The sequence below is a fragment of the Rhipicephalus microplus genome, chromosome X (assembly GCF_043290135.1).
Source record: "Rhipicephalus microplus isolate Deutch F79 chromosome X, USDA_Rmic, whole genome shotgun sequence".
Taxonomy (NCBI): domain Eukaryota; kingdom Metazoa; phylum Arthropoda; class Arachnida; order Ixodida; family Ixodidae; genus Rhipicephalus; species Rhipicephalus microplus.
In genome coordinates, this window is record NC_134710.1 from 467199807 (window position 1) to 467222775 (window position 22969).

The 22969-nt window shown below is 44.0% G+C and overlaps 1 protein-coding gene across 1 annotated transcript in view; it reads left to right on the plus strand.

Moving 5' to 3' along the window:
• Positions 1 to 22969, plus strand: part of LOC119161768 (cubilin) — a 274271-nt gene that overhangs the window by 159161 nt on the left and 92141 nt on the right. Inside the window, exons 11-17 of the mRNA XM_075880748.1 lie at positions 1490 to 1812; positions 5844 to 6054; positions 10834 to 11077; positions 13825 to 13973; positions 19021 to 19331; positions 22372 to 22504; positions 22589 to 22720. Coding sequence (XP_075736863.1) covers positions 1490 to 1812; positions 5844 to 6054; positions 10834 to 11077; positions 13825 to 13973; positions 19021 to 19331; positions 22372 to 22504; positions 22589 to 22720 — 1503 coding nt within the window. The remainder of the gene's footprint in view (positions 1 to 1489; positions 1813 to 5843; positions 6055 to 10833; positions 11078 to 13824; positions 13974 to 19020; positions 19332 to 22371; positions 22505 to 22588; positions 22721 to 22969) is intronic.

A 22969-nucleotide genomic window follows, 5' to 3' on the forward strand; every position in this document is an offset into this window, starting at 1 on the left:
TCCGTACAAAGTACAAATTGAAGACATAACTGTGATTATCGTATGTTCAGCGCACGAGTACAAACTCTGGAGCACTGGAAACGAACGTGGTTGAAGAAGAAAAGAAACGAGCCGGCCATCTTCGTCGTACGGAAGGCGCATGCAATGAGCAGGAACTGTGAACTTTGATCATAAGGGCGAGGATGTGAGCACTTCCGCATGCTTTATCCTGGCAAACATCACCAAATGGCTCGTATACCTTTCTGCTTTCTTTGTCCTTACCTCTTCATAAGAAGAAAACAGACTGGAAGAGCATCAGTTCCTTTCCTGGAGGGGCCGTATTTCTTTAGACTAGTGCTTTGCAGAGTTACGCGAGATCGGTTCCAAAAGAGTTAGCTGCTACTGATTTACTTCGCATAAAATTGCGATTTGTAGCAATCGCTTTCATTGCTTCACACTTCACCGAAGCTGTGATATCTTCAGGACAACCTAATCAAACACTTTTCTTGGCTGCAGGACTGCCTCTTCACCCCACTCTGTGTATAATTGCCTGCTGTGCAATGCGACTGAGCCAGCCGTACCTATCTCATAGGCACGGCTTTTTGGGATAGTTGGCGTGTGTGTATAAAGAGATCATAGAGCATGAAGACACGGAAGGAAGAGACAGGTCAGAAAGTTAGCACTCGTACCGTGTGCCATGTGTCTTGTCTGAGTCTTACAGCGTTGTCATGCCCTAATAAGGATTTATCTCCCCGGCTTACAGAAGTTGATAAAATCACAGAAAAAGCGGAGGGTTTTATTTAGGGTGAGCTCCTAAATGTAATTGTTGGGTGAGGGTTGCACCTGTCTCTTATTGGTTGACGTCTTCTTGCTTGTCATACTGGTGCTTGCAATGATCGCGATAACTTGCAAATTAGGTACCCTGAGGAAGTCTTCTGTATATCCGCCAAGCGCGGCTTTACAACGTTGTACTCCTTCCTACTAAAGTATTTATTATACGCAAATGAATCCCTTGTGCCAAAACACTGTGCTTCCGGCACCAAGACGACCGGTGAGTAGCCATCTTAAGCTCTGTTTAGACCTGAACACTGTCCAGCTATAAAAGAACATTGCTGTTTTGCTCGATGTATTAATTTGCGGTTTATTCTATGGAGGTGATTTTGACGGAGTGTGTTTCGCGTTTTTGCATTTCCACGTGACAGAATAGTGCTGTTGGCGTGGATATATCGTTTGGGACCATTACCGAAGGACTAACGGTGAGAAACATGCAGAATCAGAAATATTTTTTTTTATTCTGCTTAACCCTACAGAACCCAACATGCATATTTTGTGCATGTATTTAGGCGTTGCGGCTTCCTCGTGAAGTGTTTTGCGTTCCGTAGCAGACAGACAAGAGCAGATGCGTGGCCTCAAAAATTTAGTCTTTCGCGAAATGCTATAATGATGGACATGCAACACAAACAAAGTGATATAGCTTCAACTACAAACTTTTTCTCATTTGTCTCGGCAGACGTGATCCCTTTCCTGGGCAGTGACATGGTACTTCACTTTCACTCGAACGTAGCCACGACTCGACGTGGTTTCTCAGTGCGGGCCCGCCAGATCAAGTGTGCGTTGGGAACATCGCCAGCGCCCTCACCTCCATCGCAGCTGCCGGGGCCACCAGGCTCCTCGCATCTGGACTACGGCGCTGAAGACGGCAAGTCACAAGGCGTTACTGTCACGACCTCAACGCCCGTGCGCATCTCGACGCCGTACAAACCAGGTTCTGTCAGCAGCACGACCGGCCAGCCATACATCACGCGTCGATCCTGTGACGTCTACATGGATAAGGTACTTGGGTTCATTTTATTTTATTTCGTGGCTGCCTCAGCACTTGAGTCGAGAGATGCTTCTGTTCGAGCTTCGAGCGTCGTGGCAGCACGCTGAGTCGGCATCTGTATATCAGGCAGCTTACATAGTTCAAATGTGTACAATAGTCCTCATAGCCAGTAGGTTCCTGCACAGCATTGCACGGATTGTTACTTACCTATAACATGTGGAGATGCGCGGATGCGCGGACATGTAAATGTGCAGATGCGCGGACAGCTCAACTGGCTTATAGTGATATTCGGAGGGCTCATAAACAACGCCTAGTGTTGGGTGAAAATGTATGCTCTTCGAGAAGCTCAGGCTGCAATAGACATCTTAGCCAAATCTTGCAGTGGTGCGCGTCAATGAGAGTTGGCAATTGCATGGTACCCGAAGCAGGCGTTTTCTCAGGCGCCTTCTTTTTAACACACAGACCTGTGCTCCCTTTCTTCAGAAACAGCCGGCGCCTGCTGTATGACGCTGAACTTAGCATGCTAATGGCCAATAGCTGATATGAATCAGGAGCGGCATTTGGATCAGATACGCTTCGTGCATTACACTGCAGCCACATGACGTCGCCGCGCTCTATAGCCTGCTAATAATACATACTGGCCACAACATCAGAGCCCACAGAAACAACAACTTGAGAGAGCGATCGCGTTTCGTCATGGGCGTTGAAGGTCATTAGAGGCGCTGACGTCAATTTTTTGCCCCATGCCATGGCTCCTCGTGTAGCTTCCAGCATGCTTGTCGGGAAATAGAAGAAACAAATAGGTTGAAGCGCGCGACAAACCACTGAATACTGCTCGTGCTTTGTCTATTCGAGAAATTTTTCCGGTAGTGGATTTGGGAGACAACAAACTTCGACACCACGATCAATCATTGATTACTCAGGACATCTTTAAGATTAAAAGTAGATCCTATGATCAACCACTTAGGTTGCTGTGTTCTCTTACATGGCGCTCGTAGCATGGTATTGTGCCGAACCTGGAGCAATATACGTAATACCTAATGAATCTTACGGTCTAAACTACCAGTTCCGCATGCGTAGTGAGATCTTGCTGTCCACAGCACGACCCTTTGTTGCACCTATCCCACTTTACCATACGTTGTAATTATTTAGAGTTACGCTCCTAAATACCCCATAACTCTTGAAAACATTCACCTTCGTTGACAATGTTACGTGGTTCGTGTACAGCCAATACGCCTCGAGTTTTCCGTATCCTGCAGTGCGGGTGAAAACCACCTTCAGTTAAAAACCAAGAAATATGTGCACTGAGGTAAGATCTATCCTGAGCTTTGCAGCAAAGTAGTCCAGTCTTCTAGCTGATAGGCCACCACATTTTTGTACTACCAAAATCAAATAATAAATCACTTGGAGCGCCCACTATTAGACCGTTGGTCAGACTCTTCCTCCGTGGCCACAAGAGCTTTTACATGGGCTGTCGGGCCTTCGTATTTTACCCAGATTTACAGCACTGCACTGCTTCTGGTCTTTGCTGGTGTTTTAGGTGACATACTGATACTGAGCCTGAATTTCCTTACGACTGTTTTACCTTGGTTTTCAACATTTGGAAAAGCTCTGTGGAAGTGTTCATAATTCAACCTCGTGAAATTTACTGCAGCTGCTAAAGTAACATTGAGATTCAAGTAAAATACTTTCCCTTGCTGATATCCTAAATAGATACACAATTTTCATCACGATAAAAATTGAAGAATAAAATGAACTCTAGAAGAAAAATAGATGAAGCATCATACTGCACGCCCATTGCACTCCTTCTCACAGATCGATATGATTGTTTTGCTTTTGCGACTTCATATAATACAGAGCTGAAATGAAACATGTGGTTGCTACTACTATCCTCATTACAATCTCTTCGAGTGTAATTATATATATATGACAGTGATGAATCCTCATATAGAAATAAAGAGCATCAGTCATGAATCTCAATGAAGTGAATAGTTCCTAGGAAACCATTGGTGCGTCATTCGGCTGTGTTCTTCGCACCTTCTTGTATAGGTGAATACATTTCCTGAAGTATGCTGGTATCACACTTGAAAGTCTTTTCATTTTCTACATCGAACAGTTGAAAAGTCATCTAGCACAGAAAATCCAAACAGTCGTTATAATCGAATCCATCCATATCAATTAAAGCAACGGGCTGCAAAAGGCTGAAAACCGTAGGCACCATACCCTTGAGTGTGTATCCATCATCATCGACAGAGATGTTTACAAGACAGTGAAACCCCCACGCAAGCTTGCAGCATCTGTGTACATGACGAAGTGTTCGCATTTGCATTGTTTTAGTTGATGTGTGTCTGGGGTGAATTGTGTAACAGAAATGTCGATATGTGAATCTACCAGTAGATGTATTGATGGCCCAGAAGCTGCCATTCTGCATTAGGGTAAGCTGAGTTTGTTGCCCCCTGTTTTCAAATACGGACATATTTGGCCCAATGTCAGACCAGGTATTTAAATAGCACTAGGCTTGCTTTTATAACGCTTCAAAGTATAGACGTTTGTTTTCTAAATAAGTATGGACCAGGTATTTACAGACACAGTTTGAAACCAGATATTAGGTGCTCAAAAGAAGTTCCATCTGTGCCATCCATATCAAATACATGGATCCGACACAGAAGCATTGTGATCAAAGCGTTACGATTCAATTCAATATCTTATTGCTGCTACGTTCTTCCAACGGCACACGAGTATATCATACATTGGTTAAGCGTAACGGTGCTATGCTAAAAAAACGTCACAGCTTTGCCGCAAAGGCGAAGTAATGAACCTGATAGCAATGAATCGGAAAGTCATGCGCAGAATAGCAAGCAGATTGAAACGTGCCCTGCGCTTTAATGCACAAATGATACACGAAACGTACTCGCAGCTACAGTAGAACGTGATTATGTGTCTCAGTTGTCATTTCACTGTGTCTGAAAAGCGCGCTCTTTTCTCAAACGGAGACTGTACAGCGAGTGCAGTGGCCTTTGTGTGTCCGATAATTGCAACATAATCGTTCCGGTGAAAGCCCGAGGCGTGCCATATGCCCCACCCGAAATAAGCGCGCGCACGCGTAAGCGTCGTCCACTCCCCCCCGGCCCTCCGCGGACCAAAGTACGCGTGGGAGATGAGAGCGCGCTGCCACCGCGTCGTGGCCATCGGACGACGCGACGCGTGGTCATTGCGCGATCTTGCTGGTAATGCTGAAAACACGATAGTTCTCCCGAGATTGCCATCGCGAGCGGTAAATGGTAGATATAAATAGCTTGCCGTTTCAACGTTGAAGGTGTTACTTTTTCACTCGGTGACTAACGCCTTGCTCTCATAAGCAAGAGGTCGGATGTTCGATTCCGCATGCTAGAGCCTTTTTCCGGAATATTTTTCCTTTCTGGCGTTTTTATATATAGATACATATACATATACAGTAAATGACTTCGAGGTCGACGCCGACGCCGGCGGCAAAATCCAGCCGGGAGTGTCCATATAATTGATATCGCAATAAAATATTAGTCATATTGCCACGCACGCTTCTTTCTTTGTTTTCATGTGTCCGGGCCACTCAATTTCTGCCAGTTTGATGGCTTATTTCTGCAACGTCACAATCACGTCATAATACCGTAGTGATGCTAAAGCACTCAGGGTGTTAGAATAAACGTATTTATTAAGCGGAGAACCTGTGCCCACAACTCAATGGGACTGTGGTCATAGAACTGCGCCTCGGACGAACACCTAAGAAGTCGTTTAGCTGATTTCTTCTTCCTCTCTGCGAGAAGTCCCAAGCACGTGGTACATATCAGCCGGGTCTAGCCTGGTGTTCGTGTCATGATGTTTTCTGCGCGGCACGGCAACACTGCATGTATCCGTGCCCTGTGTGCACAGTGATGGGCGTGTTATTTGAATGCGGGGGAGATGTCGAAACAGTATCCCAAAACTAAGCTTTTTCACCTTCTCGTCAGCTGTGCAGCATTTGTCTATTCTGTCTCATTTGCCCACATCACAACGTGCATCGCAGATGGAGTTCGAGCTGGAAAGTGCCAACTACCCTGGTGACTACGAAGACGGCACAGACTGCGTGTACACAGTTCGGCGTGCTCACGGCAACATCTGCCAGATGGAGGTCACTTTCCTGGACTTCCAGCTTCGGCCTTCAGACTCATGCCACGGTGACTACCTGGCGATCGATGGCACACGCGTTTGCGGAACCGTCGTGCCAGGAACAGTCCGTAAGTGCAAACCGTTTGTGACAGCAACGCTTCACTTGTTGATACGAGACATTTCTTGCACTCTAGAAATGGGAGGTGTGCAAAGAGAGCTCTTCGGACGCCTTCATATTTCGAATCGTTCGGACACCTTAGAATTGCGTTCCGGGTTTCTCGGCATTTCTGATATGGCGGGATTTTTTTAGTGCTATGCTGATGATGTTCCTTTTTCCTCGAAGAAGCACTCTGTCCGACGTTCTTGTTTTTTCGCCCTGCCGATATACGCATAAAAAATCCTGCCCCACCCACGAAGTGAATGATAATGAATGGGCAAAGCTCCAGAGGCAAGTGACGAGTGAGTGAAGTCACGCTCATTGCGAGCACTTCACCCAACTCCGACGAGTCCTTTCAAGTAAAGCACACTGTGTGCTCACCGTGATATTCTTGAATGGGGGTGACAAACTCCCGCTGTAGAAAAGCGATGGCGTTGGCGCGGCATTGCTCGTTTATGATGCTGAAGATGGGGTATCATTATCGATCCACAAGTTGTCGCAACTCTTGCAGCTGTGGCCGAAACTTCTATCTAGAAAGTCCCGCTTAAAGCGCGCATCGGCGCTACCAGCCTCAGGTAGCGATCGCTTCGGGCAGCTTGGCTGCAGCATCCCTCGCCCGCACCGCCTCAGGGTCCGCTTGCTGGCGCTTCCGTGCCATCGCCGCTTGCGCGCTGCAACCACCTTGCAAACCCTCCGCTCCTTAGTTTTCATTCTTATTATCCAAGTGCAAAGACTTGGCAGCTGTCAAGAAAGAGAGAGAGAAAGCGCACGTAGGAGTGGCACAGGGGAGTAGAGCGAGCGAGGCGGAGCTGTCTAGGGGGCGCTCGAGTACTAGCGGCTGGCTAGAACACAACGGACAAGCCTTGACCTTAAAGAGCTTCACGTCTCAATCAAATTTAGCTAGTTCCATGCTCTGAAACCAGGACAGCTAGTGAGCTCGCCAGTGTATGTGAGGGTACACTTACGCAGCTTGGTCTTATTTCGAGCCCGGGTGAAAATGTGCCACTGGATATCCAAATGGTTTTGACTGGCATTAACTGGGATCAAATGGTCTCAGTTGCAAGCCAACTGGTTTTATCTAGAAGAAAACTGGGAACAGTTGGTGCCATTTGCGAGTGGTTACAGTTAGTGGCTGGTCCCAGTTACAGCTCAACTGGTTTCAGCAGGGAATCAACTGGGAACAGTTGGTGCCATTTGCGAGTGGTTACAGTTATTAGCTGGTCCCAGTTACAGCTCAACTGGCCGCCAACGGGGGCAACCATCAACTGAACTGAAAGCTGCTGGTCATAATTATGTGCTATCTGGAGGTGTGACATGTTCTGGTTGTACGCTTCTTCAAAGTGAAAGATGAAAACAGTGGCATTCAATTGTGCATGGTACATAGAATTGTTGCAACTCAAAAAATAGGCTTTATCCAATTTTTTTCGTCTATACACATGGAAGTGTACCAGACCACCAGCATATAGTCGTACATATAGGACGATAAGAAAATGACTGTGTCATGATTTACAAAAATAATAAGTTATTTTGTCCTGATTCTTTGTCCATTGTTTTAACCTCACTGACTCGAATGAAATAATCGCGGAATATTGAGTTGCAGTAGTGCGCAAATACATTGCATTAAACGCATGCTATTTTAGGTTTACCTTAATTTTATTTTACCTGAATGGCTGGCAGGTGTCACTGTAGTTGCATGTTTAATCTAACGCTCTAATACAGAATAAAACAGTGATGTATAGTCGAACAAAAATATGTTATAGATTGAACTCATCCTTAACTGCAGATTCTGCAATTTTCAATACAGTGGCCTTGATGGCCACTGTATTGTGGCCCACGTTCAGATAGTCTCCTTTTCTTGTGCGCGTGATCAGCCAAGGAAGATATATCATTTCATAAAGTAAATGATGCTTCGTCATCGAAAGAGCTTGCCATTTTTCTGCAAGAATTCCATCATTTAGCTCCTCCCGCAGGTTCCAACATTCTGTGGGATACATTTTCCTTCACACTAAAGAAGATGGTAGACAAACATATTCCAGGCAAAGATTTGTCTGCCAAACAACGTATTGATAATCGTTGGATTACTCCAGAAGTCAAGCGAATGATGAAGAAGAGGCATCGTGTCCTGAATGCTTATAGAAAGCAACGCAATCCTGGTGTAATCATGGGGCTTAAGTTACTTGGAAAAGATGTAATAAAAAACTAGATTACCAAGAAAAAATATTTTCTAGCGTTGGGCCCAAAGTTACAAGGTAACCCTAAAGAAATGTGGAAGTGTTTAAAATCAATCAGCTGAGAATCAATTGGCATCACGAGCATAAACGATAACAGTGTACTTTTAATTGATGACACCGATAAAGTTACTGCTTTCAATGGCTATTTTGAGGCTTCTTTTACGCACCCTTGTAACATTGATGTACCATGTATTCCCTACAATATCTTTGAACCTATGCCGGAGCTGGTGGTAACACATGGTGGTATATTAAGTTGCTTGACAAAATAAAGGCTTCTTCTGTCAATGGCCCTAACGGTATGCCCTCTTACGTGCTAAGTGCTTGCTCTTATGTAAATTCCCACTCTCTTATATTCATTGAGAAATCAACGCGTATTTCTTGTTTACCTAGTGAATGGAAAGTTGTGATTGTGGTTCTGATACATAAAGGTGGCCCGAAAAATATTGTCTCCAACTACCTACCAATTTCCCTAACGAGCATGTGTAGCAAAACAATATCTCAGTATAGATTTTGGTCTGGTCTTTCTTGTTCAACACAGCTCATCGAATTCAGTCATGATCTTATTTGCTCTTTTGACCTTGGGGTGCAGATGGACTGCATATTCCTGGACTTTCAGAAAGCGTTTGATTCTGTGCCTCATGTTCTGCAGCTACATAAACTGTCATCCCTCGCTTTTACTCCAGCATTGCTTGATTGGATCAGGTGTTATCTACAAGACCGGATGCAACGTGTCGTAATTAAAGGTTCCCAATCTGAATATGTTGCTGATACCTCGGGAGTTCCACGTGTGTTGGGACCTTGGGACCTTTGCTGTTCCTAGTGTACATGAACGATATTGTTCAGAGTGTGTCGTGCAAAGTACGCTCATATATAGATAATTGTGTGGTTTAGCATTGTATTAGATCCACCTGTGATCACCAGTACTTGCCATACAGTTTAGACAGTATTATGCGCTGGTGTGATAAGTGGCGTATGATTCTGAACCCTGGGAAGTGCCAGTGCGTCTCCTTTACTCGTAAACGCGACCCTTGTCTGTTTCATTATACATTAGATACCATCCAGCCAACGCGAGTAACTGAGTATATATACCTAGGTGCTTACTTTTCATCAAACCGTACCTGGACTAAGCACGTTGAATGTGTCACAGCAAGATCCTGCACAATGTTAAACTCTGTTAAACGAAACTACCGGTTGGCTCCAATAAAAATGTGAGAACTAGTCTACTTTTCGAATGTCCGACCTATCTTAGAGTACGCCTGTGTGGCGTGAAACCCGCAAACAAAACTTTGCCTAATATGCTCGAGATCGCACAAAACCGTGCAGCTAGTTTTGTAACTATAAACTACGACTTCAGTCTCAGTGTAACTGCGCTTAAGGATAGGTTAGTGAAACCCGCAAACAAAACTTTGCCTAATATGCTCGAGATCGCACAAAACCGCGCAGCTAGTTTTGTAACTAGCAACTACGACTTCAGTCTCAGTGTCACTGCACTTAAGAATAGGTTAGGGTGGGATTTGTTAGTATCAGGTCGCAAAAACTTGAGATTACAAATTCTATTCATAATATTTCATGGGTTGATCAAAATAGATAAAAAATCTTACTTTTCACCTTCCCATTTTTATCCAATAGAACTGACCACCCTCTAAAGCTAGGAGAAATTGTTTCGCAGAACAAACATTTACCAATACTTCTTTTTTTCCTTCACACTCTCGCAATGGAATCGGCTTTCACAGGAGATTTCAGACTGCCGTACTGAAGCATCTTAAACGGACATACTGCTACCGACATAACTGCATTTTTGTTATAATCTGTATTTGGGTTGAGATGCTTCACAGCCCACGCACACTCAATCTGCAGAGTTTCTAATAAATGAAGTGAAGTTTCAACGCCAAGCTTCCTCGTCGATATGCACCGCATGGGGTCCAATGGCAACTGGGAACAATATGGAGCAGTTCAAGTGGTTTATGGTCAAACTCTCAGTGGAGACCAGCTGCCAGTGGAGGCGACCAGCGGAATAGGCAACACTTTTATTTTCAGGCATGGAATCATGGCATATTTAGACTGGTTCTTCTTGCCAAATTTTAATACCTCAGATGCAAGGCAGGGGGAAGATTTCCTGGATAGATAATCACAGAGCTCATCTTGCGGGTTCTTCGCAACGTGCTGTATAAATATTCTGGCATTGCATGTATAATTTGGGCTTGTTGCAACATTCGCACTTGGCCCGGCGCAACCCATAAAAAAAAATAACTAGCCCGAGCTTGGTGCGAACCCAAGATGAAAATAGGTCGACAAACCCAAGCCCGGTCCATGGTCCGGACTGGGCTACCCAGACCCCCTTGCGCGCCTCTTACTTCGAGCATCATTGTCATTAGGATCATCATCGTGTAGTGTCATCACAATTTATTTCATTTTATTTTTTAACCCTTCCTCCGAGTCATGCTACCTGCGCGACACCCGACAGACATTCGAAGCGCACAGAATCGACTTAGAACAGCTCGGCTGTTACAATCTCGCAGGTGTGATGGACTTCCGGGAGCCGCAGAAGGTGATGCGCTTCCACACGGATGACTCGCAGAGTGACCGCGGTTTTCATATCGCCGTGCGGCAGAACGAGTGCGACGACCCAGTCTCAACATCTGGAGTTCGAGGCGGTCAGGCAGGAGACGAAGACGCTGAATGCGATGAGATCATCCACAAGCCCGAATCCATGCTTCTCAGTGCAAACTACCCAGGAAACTACGGGAACAACCTCGACTGCAGGTAGGTGCAGGTGGGAGCGGTAAGCTTCAGCTGAGAAAAAAAAATTTCAGGATGCTTTGTGCATTCATTACTGGTCCACGAAGGTCATCTTTTTTTCTTGTCATACGATACACTGGCCCTCTCCCCAAAAACTTTCTGCACGTAGCCGACTTTTTAACAGCTTTTAGCAGTGAAGGCACGGCAGCTTTTAGGTATACATTTCTCTCTCCTGTCTTTGCACCGCCTCCGTGATTTGACGATGTCCCGTGATGACGGCATATCGTAACGTCACGATGACGTAGCAATAATGATCTGTGTCGACGGGATCACGTCATAAAATGATGTCACCATGGAATGGTGGTTTTTTGCATCACACCAGCGCCGATGGTCAATTTTCGTGTTTGATGAGGAATCTAGATCTGTATTCCATGGATTGTTTTGTCCTGATTAGGGTTAAATGCAAGAGCTGCGGCTTTCTAGTTAGCTACCGACTGAGCTGTGGGAAGCCTCACGCACATTAGTCATTTTCTTTGCATGGCAATTATTTTTTAATTACGCCCCGATGTTTTGCTGACAAAGTGCATTTTTTTAAGATGTACAACTTCATATAAAATGTCGGCTCACCGAAAGTCTCCGCTGCATTTGTTCGTGATTATCGATGCTACCTCGCCTCATGAGCAGCAAATTATATCAAATCACCTCATGTCAGTCAGAACTAAACTACGGATGGTTCATTTCAATGTCGTTAAGGTAAAAAAGATTCCACTTGGTCTTGTTGAAAGTTTATCATGGTGTAGACTCGCGCACTCAAAGAGTGACACAATGAAACATATGAAGAACAAACAGTTAATTTGGCTTTTACGGAGCATTTATGACCTTCAAAATGATACAAATAGGTGATGAGTTCACCAGAAAAGCTAACTGTTGTTAGTTTGTGTTTTGTGAGTATGTCTGGGATGAAAAAATTGGGTTAAAGCGGTGTTGGCGTCGGAACAATAACACCAAGGACTGGACGCGCTCAGGAAGCGTTGCAGCGAACTCAGGCTGGGCCACTTTGCTGGCACAGGGTTGACGGCAGGGCTGCAGCGCTGGGCATTTCTCTTCACGACACGAGCATCATAATAACAAAAGTTACTTTTAGAACAACATATAGTGACATTTCTAAAACTGAAGACGTCAAGAAGAGTGGCTTTACGCGCCAAAACACGTCTTTAAGCAGACAAAACTTGTGTGTTGACACCTTTTGCTACTTTTTATTTGGTAGTTTCGTCATCGGATTATTCAACATGTGATTCACAGAGAGATTTCTTAGGAAAATTCACAATGTGTGGAGTAGTGGGAGCATAAATACGAAATAGTAACCGAAAGTGTTTCAGGCAATTTCAAAGGGCTATATACGGAGATCATCATTTTGCCCATCATTTTGCTCATCATCATTGACTTGGTTGAAGCCGCCCGCTCCCATTATTTCCGTCAACTGTCATCTTGTGTGCAACGGGACGATACACAGCGTCGCATACGCAAATATCACCATGAAAAAAAAAACGGTGTCAATGAAACGTTTAGTTGGGTGAGATTGTTCCCTCTACAATGCGTGGAATTCAGGAAAGGGGTGTGACACTTTTGTGTTTTCTTCATTTTCACTCAAATCCATCACGGTGGGAAGCCTTGTTATCCTCCAGATGTGTTAATTTCCGGCAAAGTTCACGGAGTAGTGTTCTCTCAAGAACTGAAAGAGAGAGAGAGAGAAAACGAGAAAAAAGGAAGTCAGATAGGTTAACCAGATGCTAGAATCCGATTGGCTACCCTGCACTGGGGTCAGGAATATAGGGAGTTTAGGTGACCTGGACGGAATGTTGGAGGTGCTCTCCTGAGAGGCATGGTTTTCGATAAAGGTTGTCTTACTTCAAGGTGAAGCTCAAGTTCACGCAAGTATTTACCCTTACTAAAGCTACTCCTTATTTATTGTAGCGCCATTGCATATGGTTGTAACAAACAAGCACCTAGAGTTCTATGCTTTATCTTCCTGCTGCAACTATCAGTGCCGTTTCCCAAAGCGTGTGTGTTTGGGGGGAGGGGCAGGTTGTTGGTGTGTTTTAAATCCGTCAATTTTACGTTCTTTTCGTTGCATATGGCAGGCAGACTGTTTTAAGAAAGCACACTCGAAGACTTCAACGCCCTGACCGTAGATGGCCACTTTTTCGCTGGATTGTCCACCTACAAGGGCTCAATGATTTTTTTTTGCTTTAAAAGCTCAGCCTCTTATTATGGTGAAAAAAGTATGTTGATATATTTTATGCATTTATTTTCTGCCAGTTTTGTCATTTTTATACCCCGTTCAAGGTGGGCTGATGCTGATAATGGCGCTTATTAGTAACATTCCCTTCAAACGTGGCGGCAACAGATAGACTGCAAACTGACATTATCGAATAAGGTTTTGTGTAGTCCTTCACACTCTAGAAGTTTGCCTGCCTTCTCTTCATATTTTGTCCCTAATTGAAATTTTATCGCTGATTCACAGTACCTAGATTTATACTACTTAAGATGGTTTCATAAATTTTTTCTATGCTCCCAACACTATCGCAATGACACGAGGGACTCCCAGATATGTGCCAAGACAAGAAAAGACAAGAACTTTATATCGCTCAAAAAATCGCTGTAATATTTGTTGCACTATCAGCCCGGTGTTGTTGGAGGCTGCACGTCGTTCTTGGAGATTTTTCTGTGTACCTCACCCAGTGATATAATGCCTGGTGGTATGCGCGCAGATACACGGTTCGTAAGATGAGCTCGTCAGTGTGCCGCCTCGAGATGAACTTCGAGCGCTTCGACGTGGAATCCAGCACCGACTGCGAGTACGACTATTTGGACATCGACGGACAGCGCCTGTGCGGGATTTTTTCCCGCAACACAACGGGTACGGTGCATGCAATTCCTCCCTCGCTGTTTCATTCTATCTATCTATCTATCTATCTATCTATCTATCTATCTATCTATCTATCTATCTATCTATCTATCTATCTATCTATCTATCTATCTGTCTGTCTGTCTGTCTGTCTGTCTGTCTGTCTGTCTGTCTGTCTGTCTGTCTGTCTGTCTGTCTGTCTGTCTGTCTGTCTGTCCGTCCGTCTGTCTGTCTGTCTGTCTGTCTGTCTGTCTGTTCATGCAACATAGTGTATGCATTTATAGACATAATTTGCTTTTAGTGTTTTTAGGTGGTTTCAGTGTTAGTACAGTGGCTGAGGTTATAAGAAACACTGTAGTAAAGGGTTTCGAATAACGTTTATGATCTGCGGGCTTTTTAAATTCTTTGAAATTTCTAATTACATGACCCTCGCATTCTGCCTTCTTGAAATGCCACCGCCAAGGCTGGTATGGAATATACGCCTTTCTGGTTATCAGCACCACGAAGCGTAACCACTGGGCCGTCGCGGCTGCTCTTCACTTATCTTCCGGAGCAATGCGGCTGAAAACTGGAGAAAAAAAGCAGGCGTGGCATTCTTACTTAATGTTGAAAAGTGCTGCAGACAAACATGACAGCTAAAAACAAGAACATGGGCGCACTGGAACACAGTTTAAGATCTCGAGAGTCAATGCATAGGTCCGAGAGGTTACATTTGAGGGCTTGTTTTTCTTTGTTATGCAAAATATTGACGATATCTAACAGACGATCATGCAAAGGAAAGTATAGAGGGTGTTAATAACAACCTTATATTACACCCTTTTAATAGCATCTCCTACATAACACGTCTGTACTATCCTTCGTATGATTCTACGTTAGATCTCATTAATATTGTTTCTAGCACAGAAAAACGAGCCCCTAGATTTACACGTCTTTCGTTCATTCATAGCGAGTGTCTCGTTCAGACAGACTTGATGCCTTCAGGTAGTATACAAGAGATTATTGGTGAGCTGCCAGCTCATACAAGTTCACCTTCGTGCTATGTGACGCCAAACAAGCAGATAAATAGTGCTCTTCACTCGCCATCATGGCTACTGGTGGCACTGACGGGCGCTTCCTTTTCAACTTGATCACACTTACATGACCACTACTCTTAATAACACACCCTATACTTTCCTTGGCATGATTGTCTGTTACATCTCATTATTATTGTGTCTAGTGCATAGGTACACCATTTCCCTTCCTTCGCGCCAGCTATGGGGATGCATACAGTGTCGGGTGGACTCCGCAGTTCGTCCCGCCTTTATCGACGGAAATTCCCCTTTGACGTAACACAGCACCCGTACTTCCAGTCACACCCGGTATGCTTAGCTTCTTTATCGTCTGGATCAGGGCCTCAAAATTTTATTAAAATTTGTCATATAACTTGTCTTTCTAAAATATATGTCATAATTGTTACATCGTAAACCTTAATGCATAAAGAAGGAGAGGACAAGGACTTGAAGAATTACAGGTCGATCAGCTTGCAGTCCGTCATGTACAAGCTATTTGCAAAGGTAATTGCTAACAGAAGACAACATTTGAATTGGATCAACCAAAGAAACAGCCAGGATTTCGAGCAGGCTACTGAAGAATCGACCACATTCATACTATAAATCAGGTAATCGAGAAATGCTCAGAGTACAGCCAACCACTATACACAGCCTTCATAGATTACGAGAAGGTGTTTGATTCAGTAGAAACATCAGCCGTCATGCAGACACTGCGGAATCAGGGCGTAGATGAAGTATATATAAACATTCTGGAAGAAATCTACAGAGGATCAACTGCTACCATAGTGCTTCATAAAGAAAGCAACAGAATACCAATCAAGAAGGGTGTAAGGCAGGGGGACACAATCTCCCCAATGCTATTTACCGCGTGCTTACAGGAAGTTTTCAGAAGCCTAGAATGAGAACAGTTAGGGATAAGGGTTAATGAAGAATACCTCAGTAACCTGCGCTTCGCCGATGACATTGCATTGCTGAGTAACTCAGGGGACGGATTGCAACTCATGATTACAGAGTTAGACAAGGAGAGCAGAAAGGTGGGTCTTAAAATTAATCTGCAGAAAACGAAAGTAATGTACAACAACCTCGGAAAGAAGCAGCGCTTCGAGATAGGTAATAGTGCACTTGAAGTTGTAAAAGACTATGTCTACTTAGGGCAGGTAATAACCGCAGAGCCTAACCACGAGATTGAAGTAACTAGAAGAATAAGAATGGGGTGGAGCACATTAGGCAAGCCCTCTCAAATCTTGACAGGTAGATTGCCACTCTCCCTCAAGAGGAAGGTATATAACAGCTGCATCTTGCCGGTACTTAGCTACAGAACAGAGACCTGGAGACTTACAAAGAGGTTACAAATTGAGGACGACAGCCTGCAATAGAAGAAAAATGGTAGGTGTAACCTTAAGAGACAAGAAGAGAGCAGGGTGAATCAGAGAACAAACCGGGGTTAAGGATATCATAGTTGAAAGCAAGAAGAGTAAATGGACATGGGCCGGGTATGTAGCGCATACATAGGATAACCATTGGTCATTAAAATTAACTGGATTCCCAGAGAAGGCAAGCGGTTTAGGGGGAGACTGAAAGTTGGGTGGGCAGATGAGATTACAAGCGCACGACCGAGTTGACTGGCGGAACATGGGAGAGGTCTTTGTCCGGCAGTGATCGTAGTCAGGATGATGATGATGATGCTGATTTCTTATATAAACTCTTGTCTTTCAGCTTCATTATGAAAACAATAAATTAACAGATTGTAGCTAACCCTTTCAGCGTATTTTAGCAGCAGTAGAATTTAGGTGCCATACCAATACAGCATTTTTATGAAAATGTGTATTGTATAAACGAAACAACCTTCATAAAAATTTAAAAGTTACACTGTAACTACATTGCCTTAAAGGGACCCAAAACGAATATTTGTGTTACCCGTTTTCTTGAGTGCAACGTAAAGCTTACCGGTCTGAGCTTGTAATCACGGAATGGTAACGCGGAAAACGCCGTAGAACATTTATAATCAGAATTTTTCCATTTGTGGCGATTATGCAGTCTTTAAGGATACATGCTGCAAACAGTGGATGTGATCGCGATAGCGATTAAATGCCAGTGTAACACCAGCAGAGATTAAAAGTGAAACTCTAAGTGAAGACACGTAATGTTGTGTTGGTCAAGTCTGCAGTTCCACGACCAGTGCTTTCTATTGTGCTAAATTATTTTACAACAGTTACAGCACTTTGCTGGGGCTTCATATGCTAGTACTTTTAGCCGTGCACACGTAGTTTTTCCGACTTAAGCCAAGCCGAGCTAAGCCAAGTCTTCGAAAACGAAATGACGCGTTTACCCATGATTGACAATTCACACAGGGTATTTCACGTGCTGCCGTAGTTGGACGGCTTGGATATGTCATCGCTTGACAACTTGAGCGGGTCAAAGGAACAAATTTTGGCCCGCATGCGTGCGTGAAATTCGGACCCCTATTAATTAGCGCCAGAGCGAAATGCTTTGATGGATGACAGCGGTAGCAACGAATCCGATGGACTAGCTACCACTATCGCCACCACCAGCAGCATACATGAGTGATAGCAATTTTCTATAGAGCAGAAGGTCTATGGTATTTCGCGTGCCGCAGCAATCGCATTCACAAGCTCGCGTGTGTTTTCCAACGCGATAGGAATCGAGCTACTCTGGAAACGCTGCGCAGCCGCGCGCATGCGCAACTGCACTTGTTTCCCTGCAGAGGTCACGAAAGCAGCGCCGATTTTCGTGCTCTGCTTTTTTTTGGCTGATAAGGTGCACAGAAACAAACGAAAATGAACAGTAACGTACATATTCAAAATTTAAGTCCTTATTCTGGTGTGCTTTAGGTCATCACAGCTAATTTATTAGGACTTCATATTTGTAGTTCATAGCTGCGCGGCATGCCGGTTTTAGTTACTTTTAAACGTGATTTAAAAATATAAATCTTCCTCAGGTCACGAAAAATATGCTGTCGCCTGTCACCATAATTCACACTCTTTCCTTTCCACCAGATTCTAATCACGTGTTCTGGCCAGTTGTGAGTCCGTTTAAGACCCGTTTAGGATTATCTCTGTGGTCAGTGTAAAAATGAGGATCAGTAGTATAACTTGGAGATCACGTATCTGTATGCCGTTCAACTAACAAAAGCAGCAGAGACATACAAAAGCCAGAGAGTGTTACTACTGCAAAAAAAAAAACTTGGATTTTTTTTTTTTGCTCGGCGTGACGGTCAGATAACGAGGAGGGTAAAATTTAAATGAAGTCACATACTCACGTAATGGTCGCAGGTTTCCTTTCTGTGACTTGGTATGAAAATTACGAGTGTGGTCATACACGGTGAATGAGCCAGAACACCATTTTTCTGAATACCCGTATTTCCGGTGGTACTCGCCTTTCTTGAACTGCAGCGCTCGCTTGTGCTAGGAGCCTTTGCCTCGTGCTTTACCGAGTGTTTTCGCATGCAGCATTTCAGTGGAAATAGCGTGGCCGTCACTCTGCGTCTATGTTAAGTGCTGCATAAAAGTTCTTCTGTCTCTGGAAACACGCTCTCTTAACCTTATAAACGCGCACCTCTTCGCAGTTCTCTGTCAAAGCATCACTTCTTGAAAGCACCATCATCGTACACATTTTTCATCGTTCTCGACTTTCCGGCGAGCCGGTTGAGTGTTCTTCAAAAAAAGAAATTGGTAGTCTTGCACCGCACAACATGTAACATTGATAAGCTTCTGTTACATAATGGGTGCGGCAAATACAAGAGTATATATAATATAAATACACACTTGTGCGAGTAGCTTTTTAAACAAAGTTCTGCGCGCTACTTTTACGTTATGGTAACCATTGCGACCAAAGAAGCCCCATCGTGGGTGACGCTTCTTTGGTCATCTTTGTTATTTTCGAAATGAGACTTTGGTGGTAAGACCTAGCTGTTTCGGTTGTTTGCATGTGGAAAACTGCAGTGCTTTTGTACGCCAGTGACCGTAGCGCGACACTATAATGGGACGCAGGTATGTACGACTTCGAAGAGAACGAAAAGCAGCTGCATTTTCACTCGGACGCGGCAAACTCCCGTCCGGGCTTCCAAATTCGGCTGCGCCAAGTTGAGTGTGTCAACGAGGACGATGCGCAGTCGCCGCGGCCGCCGCCCTTCAGGCCCCTGCAAAGCGGCTTCACCACATCAACACTGGGCGTCGGAGGCCAACAACCGGACCAGCACAAGTGCGACAAGATTCTCACAAACAGGCTCTTCGATGTGCGCAGCCCGAACTACCCGGGAGGCTACCCGCCTCACTTGGACTGCAAGTACATCGTGTTTCAGGTCGGTAGTAGCTCAGTGAATCACCAGTTAGGGTAGGTGCGTTCACAATGAGACATCTGTGTTTGAAAACCATTTAGGCCAGTGTACACGCCAAGACAGCATTTCTTAAAGAGGATATCCCGATTGTACTCCGTAGGACTTCAGGTCCGTAAAATTATCTAGGTGAAGGGTTGGCGCTGTTTTTACAGACCAATTCTTTCCCAATGTCATCACTATCAGTGCTTCAAAAGGCACAGTGACCGGCCCAGAAGCATTTCCTGCCTTTGGAACTTTCTCACCCCGTCTTGTGTTCTAGCCCACTATGGCATAAAAGGCGCACACAGTGCTAATCATCCCGTTAGACTTCAATTTGCATGTTATCGAATCACAGAACTTGTTCGTTTGTTTTCCGATGACAAGTGTGCAGACCATTCATCTTGCCTCGTTTCAAAAAAAATTATCGCTTCTTGAGATCGGAGTGTGCGTAGGTCGAAGCTCCATGCAATACCTTCGTGAAAACGAAGAGATATGGCAGTTCATGTCTGAAGCCACGACGCACCGTTGTAAGCATTGTTACCAGTCAGACAAAAAGAATGAATGTCACATAGATTATGTGAATTTTCAAGAACTTTCAAAGTAGTACTAGATGTTTATTTCTGTAGGTTTCATTATGTAGCAATAATTCGCTAAAAATGCAGACGTGCATGCCCTACCACTGCCTACTCATGTAATAAATAGATTTCAAGAACTTATTTGTTATTGATTTATTGTAGGCTTCATGAAATACACTGTACCTTGCGGCAGATGGCTAGCTGAAACATGGCTGCTGTCGTAGTATGCGTTTCAAAAGCCACGAATCGTTTCCCATCAGGTCACTGCGAAGAGTAGTTGGCTCTGCAAGACACTGCCTTAAGATCCATGTAAGATCATCTTGGTGGTCAGGGGAAAAGTGTGGAGCAATAGCACAACTTGAAGATCACCTTTCTGTATGCCGTTGAACTAACAAGAGCAGCAGATACATACAAAAGTAAGGAACTGTTACTATTGAAAAAAAAAAAAAACGTCGAATTTTTTTTTTTTTGCTCTGTATGGGAGTCAGATGACGAGGCGTTTACATTTTTGATTGATGTCAAGTTGATTAACATATTTATTACCATTCCATGATTCTAATGTTATAGGAGGAGGTTCCAAAGTTTCAGAAATACTGACAGGGCACCTCCTTCCTATATGAAGAAAGACAACAGAACGAAGACAAACGAATGAAAATCATATGGTGGGGACGTTAAACCACACAAATCAATCAATCAACAAACGAATGAAAGACAGCAGAAGAAACGCACAAGAAGTACTCTACTCAAGTACAATGCTCATCGGGGCACAAGTAAAACGTTGTTCAAGACTTTCTGACATGATGCAGTGATACACCGTATCATGTCAGGAAGTACAAAAAGTTTTTGACAAGATACAATGTCCGCAGCTTTGTGTTCAAGGACGCTCACTTACAGCTTCAATGACTGAGTATGGCCAATCTGTGTTGGTATAAGCTTTCTTCGAACATAGCGAGCGAGTATTACATCTCACTATTATAGCGTCTGTTAATATAGCACTGAAATATTTCCATTAGGTGGCGGCACAGTATTGCACGTGGGCCCTGGTACATTGTTGAACAACAGGAGCAATACAGATAAATAGGATTGCGTGAATGTTCGAATAGTTGGAATATCTGAATGAATATTACAGCATTCGAATTCGTTTCCATTGAAAAAAGTTTGCAAATTTTCAAGTATTGTCATTGAACGAAGAGAAGTATATTAGTCCTCATGCAACTTCTTGTAGACGTGGTTTCACTGCAGTAGAGGAAAGCTAAGCCAAGAAAGCACCTAATAAAACATGTATTATTCCGTTTGTACCTGCTTGTAAAGGTAGCTTCACTGCAATAAATTAATGCTAGGCCGTGAACGCATTTAAACAAAAATATCCCCTAGCTTACAATTTTTTTTTTAAATGGCTCCACTTTATAAGGAGAACTACGCATTGTCGCAAAGCCCCACTTCATGGTTAAATGAAGATATTGCCCCCCTCAACCCCATAGATTCTTTAGGTTCAAAAAGCTTGATATACCGGCTTATATGCTATAACTATCGTAAATTGTAAAACGTAACTTTCTTTACAGGCTATCACTTGCATTCTACAGAAAGTGTAAATCTGGGACTATTGAAAGTTATTTCCAGTTTTTTTTTTGAAGAAAAAAAAACGGCATTTGCACTTGCCTTGTTTTATTTTTTAACTTTTTCCTAGTTATTTGGTCACGACAAATATTCCCAACTTTCATAATTACACTATCCGAATTCGATTATTTAAAGTTATTCGATCAATATCACTATTCACTTCGAAATCGCTTGGAACCTGAAATTCGCTATTTGTACAAGCCTAAAGATAAAGAATCTGCCATGAAGTGTGGGTGAGGCTTGGGAGCTGTCACTTGGTGTCGCAAGAAGCGTTGGTCGGAACTTCAGCATCATCTGAAATACGTATAGCGGCATCACGGAATACCACATATATCTACGTTGTGTCAACGGCACTTTGTTGAAGGCACATTTGTGTGAGCAGGCCGCAGTTTATAGGTGATAGGAGTTTGCTTAGTCTACTTATGTGGCACTTTGATATGTGGGGTTAAAGTCCAAAAACCACCAGACGATTATGAGAGACACCGTAATGGAGGGCTTCGGAAATTTCTACCACCTGGGATTCTTTAACGTGCACCCAAATCTGAGCGCACGGGCCTACGGCATTTTTGCCTCCACCGGAAATGCGGCCGCCGCAGCCGGGATTTGATCCCGCGACCTGCGGGTCAGCAGCCGAGCACCTTAGCCACTTGACCACCGCGGCAGGGCTGTGGCGCTTTACTGCTGGCGTGGGTACATAGCCATTTAGCAGTGGGGGAGTTTTTTTATTTGGGCGGCTAAAAATAGCATAATGTACTCAAGGGGTCACTGAGTCATTCTTCTAAATATGCTGCCTATAAATGGCTACGCGCTGCCTAACTACTTGGTCGTTGCAGGCTTCGCGTGACATCTGCAGTGTGGAGTTCACCTTTATCGACTTCGACGTAGACAAAAACAACGAGTGTTTCTCGGACTTTCTCGAGATAGACGGGGAGCGCGTCTGTGGTGTCCTTCCACCGGGATCAAAGAGTGAGTTTTTCCTGATGCGTTCTTCAAGGCTGTGCGTTTGTTGTTTATGGGCACAATTTTTATCACTTTTCTCGTGCATCCCAGGACTGGTGCATTTCAGCAGCTCACAGATGGTGTTCCGCTTCCGGTCAGACCGAAGTGGAAGTCGGCCTGGTTTCCACCTAAAGGCCCGCCAAGTTGAGTGTGGCTCCCGGCTACCGCCGGTCACGGGACTTGGTATGTACGGACGATGTCGCATAGCTTAATCACTGCTTTAAGAAAGTAAAAAGTAAGAAAGGGTATGATTCCGTAGAAACTGAATGTAAGTTCACTTTGTAAAGAAATCAAAAATGTTTATGAAACAAAGTTTGTTTGGGCTATATGATTACTAGGCTTGTGCGAATAGTGAATTTTGGGTTGGAAGCGAAGTCGAAGCCAATATTGATTTTGCTCGAATGCTTGTGAATTGAATTCGAATATATTATA